This window comes from Salmo salar, chromosome 13, assembly GCF_965601325.2.
Source record: "Salmo salar chromosome 13, fSalSal1, whole genome shotgun sequence".
In the NCBI taxonomy this organism is placed as follows: domain Eukaryota; kingdom Metazoa; phylum Chordata; class Actinopteri; order Salmoniformes; family Salmonidae; genus Salmo; species Salmo salar.
In genome coordinates, this window is record NC_138303.1 from 68660501 (window position 1) to 68675000 (window position 14500).

General features: G+C 41.7%; 1 protein-coding gene across 1 annotated transcript; it reads left to right on the forward strand.

Annotated features, from left to right (window-relative positions):
- On the forward strand, window positions 1-9605 carry capns1a (calpain, small subunit 1 a). Its single transcript, NM_001173560.1, is given in 11 exon segments — window positions 1-39; window positions 753-824; window positions 5297-5333; window positions 5447-5539; window positions 5815-5872; window positions 6073-6137; window positions 7872-7940; window positions 8088-8166; window positions 8407-8523; window positions 8753-8811; window positions 8987-9605. Coding segments are annotated over 10 exon segments (651 nt in total). The 5' UTR covers window positions 1-39; window positions 753-777; the 3' UTR covers window positions 9014-9605.
- The last annotated feature ends 4895 nt before the right edge of the window (window positions 9606-14500 follow it).

Sequence of the window (14500 nt, forward strand, 5' to 3'; positions counted from 1 at the left end):
AGCCTCCTTTTTACAATATCACTGGCACCTCCACGTCTGGTAAGTAGCTACTACTAACATGTTGAATACTTTTGTCGATGTGATTATAGTGTTATTGTAGCATCGTTTGCCAATAGATTTGCCTGCTACGTCAGCAATCTTAGCTAGCTAATGTTATTAGTACAGTTAGTACAGTTTAACACACTGCTAGCCATCCTCTTCCTGTCCGGGCAAGCTAGCTAGTAGCTAGCTAGTAGATAACCTGTCTAGTAGTTGGTTTGTAGGCTTGCGAAAAAGGTCATACAGTTTTGGGTTGTAATCGTAATATTATTTAAACGAACTGACTGTTCAGCCTTCCCATTAAATATATTCGTAGCATTGATTAAGTTTACTTCGCTAGTTAACGTCGATGTGGTCGGCAAATTAGCCCCCTAACTTGCAGTCGTGAGTTAAACATCAATTTATCATTCGCAGGGGTAATATTGATTAATTTGGTCCTTTTTAGCAGACCACTCTGAAAGGGATGTTTTTTGCCAAAGGCGTCGTTGGGCGAAACATTTGCAGCGGGTGTGACTCCCATGGCATGTGTCAACTTGATTAATTAGCCTATCCCCGTAGTCATTGCCTTATCCTAGCTGACTTAGTAGGCTTCCATTATTCTTGTAATGGCCGTATGATTTCCATGATGTATTTGACTCAAGTGTGTTTAAAAAAATATAAACTACGTTTAAAAACATACTAACAACGTTTTAAATGTTTTTCCTTTCTCCCAGGTTGACACATTTCAATTGATTAAAAATGTTTCTGGCCAAAAGACTCATCGGTGGCATTCTTGATGTCGTAAGGTAGGGATCTGGCTGTAGTTCTAAGGACGTCTTCTAAGTCATTCTCTCTTATGTATAAACAATGTTCACCACAGGAATTTAGTCTCTACATGTTTCTGGCAACAACAAAAAAACGTTTCCTGGACTTTGCCTGATGGGAAGGTGGTTGAGGAGGCTGTATAGGTTGCGGGGTGGAAGGGCAATGAAAGTAGTCTAATTTTAGGACACTGCCACTCCTAAAACTGATTGTACCATTGCAACAGCCAAGCTATGTTGGATAGGAGCATGATTCTTCAGATAGTAACCTCAGGCCATAAATCAATCCCTCATCATACACTATATTATCAAAAGTATGTGGACACATGCTTGTTGCACATCTCATTCCAAAATCATGGGCATTAATATGGAATTTGCCCCCCCCCCCCCCCCCCTTTACTTTTACAACAGCCTCCTCTCTTCTGGGAAGGCTGCACTAAATGTAAAATGTTGTAACATTGCTGTGGGGACTTGCTTCCGTTAAGCCACAAGCATTAGTGAGGTCGGGCAATTAAGCCTGGCTCACGGTCGGCGTTCCAATTCATTCCAAAGGTGTTCGATGTGGTTGAGATCAGGGCTCTGTGCAGTCCAGTCAAGTTCTTCCACACCGATCTCAACAAACCATTTCTGTATGGACCTTGCTTTGTGCTGCAACAGGAAAGGGCCTTCCCCCAAACTGTTGCCAAGATGTTGTAAGCACAGAATCGTCTAGTATGTATGTATACTTTAGCGTTAAGATTTCCCTTCACTGGAACTAAGGGGCCTAGCCTGAATCATGGAAAAACAGCCCAAGACCATTATTCCTCCTCCACAAACTTTGCGCACAGTGATCTTAGGCTTGTGAGCGGCTGCTCAGCCATGGAAATCCAGTTCATGAAGCTCCCAACAAACAGTTCTTGTGCTTACGTTGCTTCCAGAGGCAGTTTGGAACTCAGTAGTGAGTGCTGCAACTGAGGACAGGTGATTTTTACGCTCTAGCACTTGGCGGTCCAGTTCTGTGAGATTGTGTGGCTTGCCATTTCGCGGCTGAGCCGTTGTTGCTCCTTATTTATTTATTTATTTATTTATTTTCTCACCTTTATTTAACCAGGTAAGCCAGTTGAGAACAAGTTCTCATTTACAACTGCGACCTGGCCAAGATAAAGCAAAACAACAGAGTTACACATGGGATAAACAAACGTACAGTCAATAACACAATAGAAAAATCTATGTACAGTGTATGCAGATGTAGTAAAATTAGGGAGGTAAGGCAATAAATAGGCCATAGTGATGAAATAATTACAATGTATCATTAAAACTGGAGTGATAGATGTGCAGATGATGATGTGCAAGTAGAGATATTTGGGTGTAAAAAAAATAACAATATGGGGATGAGGTAGTTGGGTGGGCTATTTACAGATGGGCTGTGTACAGGTGCAGTGATCGGTAAGCTGCTCTGACAGCTGATGCTTAAAGTTAGTGAGGGAGATAAGTCTCCAGCTTAAGGGATTTTTGCAATTCGTTCGTCATTGACAGCAGAGAACTGGAAGGAAAGGCGGCCAAACGAGGTGTTGGCTTTGGGGATGACCAGTGAAATATACCTGCTGGAGCGCATGCTACGGGTGGGGGTTGCTATGGTTACCAGTGAGCTAAGGAGGGGCTTTACCTAGCAGAGACTTGTAGATGACCTGGGGCCGGTGGGTTTGGCGACGAATATGTAGTGAGGGCTAGCCAACGAGAGCATACAGGTTGCAGTGGTGGCTAGTATATGGGGCTTTGGTGATAAAACGGATGGCATTGTGATAGACTACATCCAATTTGCTGAGTAGAGTGTTGGAGGCTAATTTGTAAATGACATCGCCGAAGTTAAGGATCAGTAGGATAGTTAGTTTTACCAGGGGGTGTTTGGCAGCATGAGTGAAGGAGGCTTTGTTGCGAAATAGGAAGCTGATTCTATATTTAATTTGGAATGGAGATGCTTAATGTGAGTCTGGAGAGTTTACAGACTAACCAGACACCTAGGTATTTGTAGTTGTCCACATATTCTAAGTCAGAACTGTCCAGAGTAGTGATGCTAGTCGGGCGGGTGCAGGCAGCAATCGGTTGAAGAGCATGCATTTAGTTTTACTAGCATTTAAAAGCAGTTGGAGGCCATGGAAGCAGTGTTGTATGGCATTGAAGCTCGTTTGGAGGTTTGTTAGCACAGTGTCCAACGAAGGGCCAGATGTATACAGAATGGTGTCGTCTGCGTAGAGGTGGATCAGAGAAACACCAGCAGCAAGAGCGACATCATTGATATATATACACACACACAGAGAAAAGAGTCGGCCCGAGAATTGAACCCTGTGGCACCCCTATAGAGACTGCCAGAGGTCCAGACGACAGGCCCTCCGATTTGACACACTGAACTCTATCTGAGAAGTAGTTGGTGAACCAGGCGAGGCAGTCATTTGAGAAACCAAGGCTATCGAGTCTGCCGATGAGAATGCGGTGATTGACAGAGTCGAAAGCCTTGGCCAGGTCGATGAAGACAGCTGCACAGTACTGTCTTTTATCGATGGTGGTGGTTATGATATCGTTTAGGACCTTGAGCGTGACTGAGGTTCACCCATGACGAGCTCGGGAAACCCGATTGCATAGTGGAGAAGGTACGGTGGGATTCGAAATGGTCGGTGATCTGTTTGTTAACTTGACTTTAGAAAGGCATGGCAGAATGGACATAGGTCTGTAATAGTTTGGGTCTAGAGTGTCTCCCCCTTTGAAGAGGGGGATGACCGCAGCAGCTTTCCAAACTTTGGGGATCTCAGACAATACGAAAGAGGTTGAATAGGCTAGTAATAGGTGTTGCAACAATTTTGGCGGATAATTTTAGAAAGAGAGGGTCCAGATTGTCTAGCCCAGCTGATTTGTAGGGGTCCAGATTTTGCAGCTCTTTCAGAACATCAGCTATCTGGATTTGGGTGAAGGAGAAATGGGCGAGGCTTGGGCAAGTTGCTGTGGGGGGTGCAGAGCTGTTGGCTGGGGAAGGGTTAGCCAGGTGGAAAGCATGGCCAGCCGTAGAAAAATGCTTATTGAAACTCTCGACTATTGTAGATTTGTCAGTGATGAGTGTTTCCTAGCCTCAGTGCAGTGGGCAGCTGGGAGGTGGTCTTATTCTCCATGGACTTTAGTGTCCCAAAACCTTTTGGAATTAGTGCTACAGGATGCAAATTTCTGTTTGAAAAAGCTAGCCTTTGCTTTCCTAACTGACTGTGTATATTGGTTCCTGACTTCTCTGAAAAGTTGCATATTGCGAGGCCTGTTTGATGCTAATGCAGTACGCCACAGGATGTTTTTGTGCTTATCAAGGGCAGTCAAGTCTTTAGTGAACCAAGGGCTATATCTGTTCTTAGTTGTACCTTTTTTGAATGGGGCATGCTTATTTAAGATGCTGAGGAAAGCACTTTTAAAGAACAACCAAGCATCCTTTATTGATGGGGTAAGGTCAATATCCTTCCAGGATACCCGGGCCAGGTCGATTAGAAAGGCCTGCTCGCTGAAGTGTTTTAGGGAGCGTTTGACAGTGATGAGGGGTGGTCGTTTGACCGCGGACCCATCACGGATGCAGGCAATGAGGCAGTGATCGCTGAGATCCTGGTTGAAGACATCACAGCTGTATTTAGAGGGCAGGTTGGTCAGGATATCTATGAGGGTGCCTGTGTTTACAGATTTGGGGTTGTACCTGGTAGGTTCCTTGATCATTTTTGTGAGATTGAGGGCATCTAGCTTAGATTGTGGGACGGCCAGGGTGTTAAGCATATCCCAGTTTAGGTCACCTAACAGTACGAACTCTGAAGATAGATGGGGGGGCAATCAATTCACATGTGGTGTCCAGGGCACAGCTGGGGGCTGAGGGGGGTCTATAACAAGCTTGAACTGATTGGGCACAGACCTGGATAGTATGACAGAACTCTGCAGGCTATCTCTGCAGGAGATTGCAACTCTGCCCCCTTTGGTAGTTCTATCTTGACAGAAAATGTTGCAGTTGTGGATGGAAACTTCAGAGGTTTTGGTGGCCTTCCTAAGCCAGGATTCAGACACGGCTAGGACATCAGGGTTAGTGGAGTGTGCTAAAGCAGCGAATAGAACAAACTTAGGGAGGAGGCATCTGATGTTAACATGCATGAAACCAAGGCTTTACAATAACAGCACTTAGTTTAGCAGGGCAGACATTTTCCGAACTGACTTGTTGGAGAGGTGGCATCCAATGATAGTGCCATGTTCAAAGCTTTTCAGTAAGGTCATTCTACTGCCAATGTTTTTCTATGTGGATTCCATGGCTGTGTGCTTGATTTTATACCCCTGTCAGGAACTGGTGTGGCTGAAATAGCCGAATACACCATTATTTTTGAAGGGGTGTCCACAAGTGTGTGTGTCCTATCTATCTCTTAGGAATGCTACCAAGTGACTAACCTGTTCATTTCCTGTGTCCTTTGCAGCAATATTGATCCAGCCGCGTTTGTGCCCTCTGAACCAGTGAGTGGCATCGCTATTTTATCATTGAAGTTATCACCAGAGCATACTGTATTGCTGAAAATGTGCATTTGTTATGGATAATCGTAACCTGAAGTACAAATGTTATCATGCAGCCCGCACCACGAAGGCCACTTGCGTACGCAGAGCAGAATGAGAGTGACGAGGAAAGACAGTTTCGCAAAGTCTTCCAGCAGTTGGCTGGAGATGTAAGTATGATACGTCCCTGTCACTTCTCACACATTCCTATTCTAGTTTACCTTCATAATACCCCTGTAAAAGTAAACCCCTTGTGGCAATGTTACACATTGCCATTAGAAAGGCACTGTGACTGCTGAAATTGTTGCAGCATAGCAGTTTGATCTTCATGTAATTATTTCTGCTTTTAAGAATGGCTCAAATTCACTATTGAATATTGTTAAGACACTTTATACATGGTACTGTTCGATGTTGGAGTAATTAAACAGAATAACTTTTCCCGAAGGACATGGAGGTGAGCCCAACTGAATTGATGAACATCTTGAACAGAATTATTTCTAAACGTAAGCTATGTTTCTGTTCATGTGGCTGTGCTTGTGTGCATTAAGTGTATACCTGTTATTCAATCCCTCTATCTCAGAAAGCCATGTTTGAGATGTAATATTTTTGATGAATTTCTCAGTGAGGTTGATTTTTGTTTGTCTTTGTGAGTCATTAAGGGCATGGTAATCCAGTGAGTGACCTGGTTGCTTTTGAATTTCAGATGGTGACCTGAAGACAGACGGGTTTAGCATTGAGTCCTGCAGGAGCATGGTTGCAGTCATGGATGTATCCTTCCTGTTATTACCTGTTTGTGGTAATGCATCTGATGCAAAAGCATCATTTCCAGAATTTAGTGCCATAAGGATGGAGCGAGAATTCAGACATAGCCATATAAAAGGTCTCAGCGGGGGAAGGTTTATTGACAACCCGTGTTTCTCAAGAGTTTAGGTCAATTAAAATAATCCATCATATAACACATCTGATGGATTATTTAAATTGACCTAAACTCTTGGAAAGCATGGGTTGTTCATAACCTCCCCGTTGTTCTTAGACCTTTTCTATGGCTATGTCGAAATACCTTCCTAAGTGGGTATTTGTTCACTTCCCTTCACTGATTTTGAAAGGAAATTACTGGTTTAAAAAAGTATGGTGGAACCTCTCACTCCACCAATCCAATGCTTTTAGAGTTGTGGGAAGTAGTTGTGCACATGTTCACTTCCCTTCACTGATTTGAAAGGAAATGGGGGAATTCTCAATTGGTAAAGTTTGTCCTCCCCTCGACTACTCCATCCTCTTTTCTGTGACCCGGAAACCGATAAGTGGTCACCATATGTAGGGATGTCAATTTGTTAATAGGCGAACGGGTGAGTTTGCACCTCTCTGATAGCCTCCTCCAGCCAAGGACATTCTGGTGTTTCCTATCACGGAAGTGTTTTGAAATCTGCCCACACCCCCTTTGAATCATCTGTTGTTTTCTCGAATGAGAAGAGCATGCACATGTTTAAAATCAATACACTACTTATCTTTTATATATGAAATGTCTGGCACAACCAGCTACATTTCTTTTTACCACTTTACACATGTATTTTCGGATTCCTCCTCTGTAAACGTAATTTACCTGATGTGCGTGGTGGAGTCTCATTTCATACTGCGCATTTGTTTCCTTTCTTCCACTCCTCGATTTACCTTTGGTCTTTTTCAAAGGAGACGAGTAGTGGAAGCAACGAGTCGAGCAAAACAAATTGAGAATCTCCCAATGACTGGTATAAGAAATAAAGTGGAAACTCCACCTAGCCCATGCCTCCACCAATCCAATGCTTTTAGATTTGTAGTGTGCACTTGTTCACTTCCCTTTACTGATTTGAAAGGAAATTACTGGTATAAGAAATATGGTGGAAACTCCCATTAGCCCATGCCTCCACCAAGCCAATGAGGTAACTTACGCTGAGTGTACAAAACATTAGGAACACCTTCCTAATATTGAGTTGCACCCCCTTTTTGCCCTCAGAGCAACCTTAATTTATCGGGGCATGGACTCTACAAGGTGTCAAAAGCATTCCACAAGGATGCTGGCCCATGTTGACTCCAATGCTTCCCACAGTTCTCAAGTTGGCTTGATGTCCTTTGGGTGGTGGACCGTTCTTGATACACACAGGAAACTGTTGAGGTTGAAAAACCCAGCAGCGTTGTAGTTCTTGACACACTCAAACCGGTGTGCTTGGCACCTACTACCATTCCCTGTTCAAAGGCACTTCAATCTTTTTTGTCTTGCCCAATTACCCTATGAATGGCACATATACACAATCCTTGTCCCTATTGTCTGAAAAATCCTTCTGTAACCCGTCTCCTCCCCTTCATTGATTTTGACGTGGATTTAACAAGTGACATGAATAAAGGATCATAGCTTTCATCTGGATTCACCTGGTCAGTCTGTCAGGGAAGGAACAGGTGTTCTTAATGTTTTGTGTACATAGCATTGTTATAGATGTCAGGTTTTTGTTAACCTTAACGGTGTTGCAGTGTGACAGTACTGGGAAGCTCGGATTCCATGAGTTCAAACACCTCTGGAACAATATCAAGAAATGGCAGGTGAGAGTAACAAAGTAGTTTGAGAGTATTGGCACTAATATACATTTAATTTTTTTATTAGAAAGTATAATACAAATTTGTAACCATGGAGATTTAATCATAGATGTATAATACAACATACACATGTATCTCACTGTGTTTTTTCAGGGTGTGTATAAGACTTATGACACTGATGGCTCTGGGGTTATTGGTGCAGATGAGCTTCCCAATGCTTTCAGGGCGGCAGGTAAGAGTTATCATGTAGCACAGAAACATTTTGGCTGTTTGCCAGACACTTTTTACAGCATACATCTTGAAACGTTGCACTTTGTGATATGAATACATTTTGAATCTCTAAGTTCTTAAGTAAAGTGGTGTTTGACCCAGCAAATCTGTTATTCTTTATAACTTTATAGATATCAGCTTCTCAGTGTGGACCAAGGATGTACATAAAACCTAAACATGTATGTCTATGGTTTGGACACAGGCTTTCCCCTCAATGATCAGCTGTTCCAGATGATCATTCGCAGATACAGCGATGAGAACGGGAACATGGACTTTGACAACTGCATTGGCTGCCTTGTGAGACTGGACGCTATGTGCCGTAAGTCCGATTCCCTGCTCTTTCCTATCGCATCACCATGGCAAGGGTTATTTTAGATCCGTATAGGTGTTCGAAGTAAAAAATAAAATAACATACACATTAACCTTTGTTACATTTGTTGTGTGTCAGCACAACTAATGGTACTTTGAAAATAAAGGGGTACATAGATAATCATTGTGAAAATTGGCAAAGTTGTTTTGTCACTAAAAGTAGTATCTTCCTGATTCAGGTGCCTTCAAAACCTTAGACAAGGCTAACAATGGAACTATCAAGGTCAACGTTCAGGAGGTAAGCATGTCACACTTACAAGCTGTAACAATTAGATGGTTTTATGAATGTAATTAGCCTAGCAGAACTACTTTAGGAACAACATTGTAGAGTAATGACGACATTATCACACAAGGTCAGAACCCACCATTGTACAGGGTTGATGTCAATCAATTGTTTTTCTGTCTCTCTGCAGTGGCTCCAGTTGACAATGTACTCCTAAGCACATTAAATGCCTACACGTGTTTACAAAACAAAAACACTGTCTTTCTACATGGCGCTGCGCTTTAGACCACTCCAGGGACCCCCTATGTCAGTCAACCAGCCCCCCAGTGTATGCAGGTTTCCCTACATGCTTTGCAACCTACACTGTGAATATAGCATTTTGTCATATAACGAAGGGGAGTTGTAGACCAATTTGTAGACTATTGTGGTAGCAAAAACCTGCACACGGTGTTCTTTGGGCTGCTCAATACCAATGCTAGTCTTGCACTCGCCCACGACTATCTGCTTGTTTTCCTTTTGAATTCAAGGAAACCTATACACAGGCTATGGCTGTCTTCACCTTTCAAAGAGCTCTCTCAAATAGTAGTCATTTAACAATTATTTAAGCCAGTTATGAAATAGTCTGTCACATGTAGCTACACAACGCCAATACATTGTTCATTTTTGTCATGTCTCACAACAAAGAATTGTCTTGTGCCATTGCTTCATGAAGCCAACAGATGCCATTTAATGATTGGGTAAATGCTGCCATAAGTCACTGAGCTGTCATTACTTTGAAATGTGTGGCATTAAAGAAATCTTAACAAGTTATTTATTGCATGTGTTATTTCAACACTTCAAGCCTACTTATCGACCATTCAATCATTAAGGGTTGATGCGTTTACCTAATGGCTGGAATGATAAATGGATTTAAAAAAATTATAGTTCAGATGTGCATCCAACACAGCGCTCTAGCTCAGGTATTGTGGTCAGTCCGGGAACTTCTCCTTTCTCAGAAAAGTAAACCACGTAGCTAGCTACTGAGCTTGCGTATAAACTAGCGTGAGAAATCTGACTGGTTAGCTAGCTAGCCAACTACAATGTTTTCCCACTAATCAGAAATTACACAACCTTCATTTCTCTCAAAGGTAACACTATCAGGCATAGTAATATTACAAATATCAAGTTTATTTGTCGGTCTTGTAAAAAAGAATGAAGAGGTGACAATACGTGGGAAACGTTGAGTAGCTAGCTACAATTTTGTAAAGATGTGACTACCGTAGTTAACATTAGCTAACTAACATTAGTTTAGCTAGCCAGCGTTATTTGTGGATAAACATGGGCAAATTTGAAAAACGACATTTGTTTGAGACATTGTGCTTTTTAAAGCGCTAATATGTTACCATTTGCCATACCAACAGGGTTTACCGCTGTGTACATAAACATTACAGCTAACGTTAGCTAGCAAGGCATGCATTTTTTTCGCAAGGGTAACTTTACCTAATGTAGCTACTTAAATAGCAGTCTACTCAGTAACGTCAAGATGCACTAAATCAAGACTTGGAGCACTGGCTGCTATATGTCTTAATTTTATGACGATGGAACTAGGGTTACATCTGTTAAACTGATTGCGCGAGACTGTCACAGCGGTGCAATTAAAGGTTGCAGGGCTTATTTTTCTTTCATGCAATGTAACGGGAACCAAATAGAATATAAACGCGCATTCGTGGACACACTTCACTTTACCTGATTTTTGATGCGCCTCTTTAGCGCGCCCACCTGCTGATTTTTATCCAGCTTATACTATTATCAATCATAATAAATAAGTGCTATTTTGTAATCAGAATTCTATAGTTTATCAAATGCATCTTCTTTTAGTTGTATGCTGTCTATTTGATATAGGTCCAGTGATGTACTGAGAATTGTTTTGGGAAGGGAAGGTCGAGACCAGAGAAGCAGACCACGAGATGGATAAGGGGCATTGTGGAAGATGTCTGCCTCACTACTTCAATGAATACACATTTTTGCACATTTATTAAAAATGGATATCACATTTACATAAGTATTCAGACCCTTTACTCAGTACTTTGTTGAAGCACCCTTGGCAGCGATTACAGCCTGAAGTCTTGTTAGGTATGACGCTACAAGCTTGGCACACCTGTATTTGGTGCAGATCCTCTCAAGCTCTCAGGTTGGATGGGGAGCATCACTGCACATATATTTTCAGGTATCTCCAGAGATGTTAGAGTGGGTTCAAGTCCGGGCCACTCAAAGACATTCAGAGACTTGTCCCCAGGCCACTCCTGTGTTGTCTTGGCTGTTTGCTTCTGGTTGTTAAACTGTTGGAAGGTGAACTTTTAACCCAGTCTGAGGTTCTGGCTGCTCTGGAGCAGGTATTCATCAAGGATCTCTACTTTGCTCCATTCATCTTTTCCTCGGTCTTGACTAGTCTCCCAGTTCCTGCCGCTGAAAAACATTCCCACAGCATGATCCTGCCAACACCATGCTTCACCGTAGGGATGGTGCCAGGTTTCCTCCAGACGTGACGCTTGGCATTCAGGCCAAAGAGTTCAATCTTGGTTTCATCATACCAGAGAATCTTGTTTCTCATAGTCCTTTTAGGGCCTTTTGGTAAACTCCAAGAGGACTGTTGTGCTTTTTATTGAGTAATGCCTTCCGTCTGGGCACTCTACCATAAAGGCCTGATTGGTGGAGTGCTGCAGAGATGGTTGTCCTTCTGGAAAGTTCTCCCATCTCCACAGAGGAGCTGTATCAGTGACCATTGGGTTCTTGTTCACTTCTCCCCCTATTGTAAAGTTTGGCCAGCGACCATTTAAGAATAATGGTGTTCTTGGGGACCTTCAATGCTGCAGAAATGTTTTGGTACCCTTCCCCAGATCTGTGCCTCAGCACAATCCTGTCTCTGAGCTCTACGGACAGTTCCATTGACCTCATGGCTTGGTTTTTTCTCTGACTTGCAATGTCAAATGTGGGACCTTATATAGACAGGTGGGTGTGCCTTTCCAAATCATGTCCAATCAATTGAATTGACCACAGGAGGACTCCAATCAAGTTGTAGATTCATCTCAATGATAATCAATGGAAACAGGATGCACCTGAGCTCCTGAGCAAGTCTCATAGCAAAGGGTCTGAATACTTATGTAAAGGTATTTCTGTTTTCTATAAATATGCAACATTTCGAAACTGTTTTCACTGTCCATTATGGGGTATTGTGTGTAGATTGCTGAGGATTTATTTATTAAATCAATTTTAGTATAAGGCTGTAACGTAACATGTTGAGCAAGTGAAGGGGTCTCAGTACTTTCCAAAGGCACTGTATATACAGTACCAGTCAAAAGTTTGGACACTTACTCATTTAAGGGTTTCTTTAGTATTCTACAATGTAGAAAAAAAGTAATAATGAAGGCATCAAAACTAGGAAATAACACTTATGGAATCATGTAACAAAGTGTTGAACCTAAAATAAATAAAAATATATATGTGTGTGTGTACATACATACATGCATACATACATGTATACACATACAGTGAGGGAAAAAAGTATTTGATCCCTTGCTGATTTTCTATGTTTGCCCACTGACAAAGAAATGATCAGTCTATAATTTTAATGGTAGGTTTATTTGAACAGTGAGAGACAGAATAACAACAAAAAAAATCCAGAAAAACGCATGTCAAAAATGTTATTGATTTGCATTTTATTGAGGGAAATAAGTATTTGACCCCTCTGCAAAACATGACTTAGTACTTGGTGGCAAAACCCTTGTTGGCAATCACAGAAGTCAGACGTTTCTTGTAGTTGGCCACCAGGTTTGCACACATCTCAGGAGGGATTTTGTCCCACTCTTTGCAGATCTTCTCCAAGTCATTAAGGTTTCGAGGCTGACGTTTGGAAACTCGAACCTTCAGCTCCCTCCACAGATTTTCTATGGGATTAAGGTCTGGAGACTGGCTAGGCCACTCCAGGACCTTAATGTGCTTCTTCTTGAGCCACTCCTTTGTTGCCTTGGCCGTGTGTTTTGGGTTATTGTCATGCTGGAATACCCATCCACGACCCATTTTCAATGCCCTGGCTGATGGAAGGAGATTCTCACCCAAGATTTGACGGTACATGGCCCTGTCCATCGTCCCTTTGATGCGGGGAAGTTGTCCTGTCAACCCTTAGCAGAAAAACACCCCCAAGCATAATGTTTCCACCTCCATGTTTGACGGTGGGGATGGTGTTCTTGGGGTCATAGGCAGCATTCCTCCTCCTCCATACACGGCGAGTTGAGTTGATGCCAAAGAGCTCCATTTTGGTCTCATCTGACCACAACACTTTCACCCAGTTGCCCTCTGAATCATTCAGATGTTCATTGGCAAACTTCAGACGGGCATGTATATGTGCTTTCTTGAGCAGGGGGACCTTGCGGGCGCTGCAGGATTTCAGTCCTTCACGGCGTAGTGTGTTACCAATTGTTTTCTTGGTGACTATGGTCCCAGCTGCCTTGAGATCATTGACAAGATTCTCCTGTGTAGTTCTGGGCTGATTCCTCACCGTTCTCATGATCATTGCAACTCCACGAGGTGAGATCTTGCATGGAGCCCCAGGCCGAGGGATATTGACAGTTTTTTGTGTTTCTTCCATTTGCGAATAATCGCACCAACTGTTGTCACCTTCTCACCAAGCTGTTTGGCGTTGGTCTTGTAGCCCATTCCAGCCTTGTGTAGGTCTACAATCTTGTCCCTGACATCCTTGGAGAGCTCTTTTGTCTTGGCCATGGTGGAGAGATTGGAATCTGATTGATTGATTGCTTCTGTGGACATGTGTCTTTTTTACAGGTAACAAGCTGCGGTTAGGAGCACTCCCTTTAAGAGTGTGCTCCTAATCTCAGCTCGTTACCTGTATAAAAGACACCTGGGAGCCAGAAATCTTTCTGATTGAGAGGGGGTCAAATACTTATTTCCCTCATTAAAATGCAAATCATTTAATAACATTTTTGACATGCGTTTTTCTGGATATTTTTGTTGTTATTCTGTCTCTCACTGTTCAAATAAACCTACCATTACAATTATAGACTAGTCATTTCTTTGTCAGTGGGCAAACGTACAAAATCAGCATGGGATCAAATACTTTTTTCCCTCACTGTGTGTGTGTGTGTGTGTGTGTGTGTGTGTGTGTGTGTGTGTGTGTGTGTGTGTATATATACTCAAAAACAAACAAACAAAAAAATATATACTTTAACACATACATATTTATATACAAACACATGTACATACATATACTCAAATATTTACACACAGATACACATCTGTGTGTTTATATATATTTACACGTGTGTGTATATATACATGCACATATATATACATACATACACAAACAAACATATATATATATATATACAAATGAACACATGTATACACATGCATATTTATATACAAACACACATACATACACTGAAATATTTACACATACATATGTACAATATACATGTGTGTGTTTATATATATATACATATGTACAATATACATGTGTGTGTATATATATATATATATATATATATATATATATATATATATATATACACACACATACAGGTGTATATATAAAAACAAATATACACATCTATATACACATACATATATATACACATACACACACACATATATATATATATTATATATATATATATATACATACACACATATTTACATACACACATATATA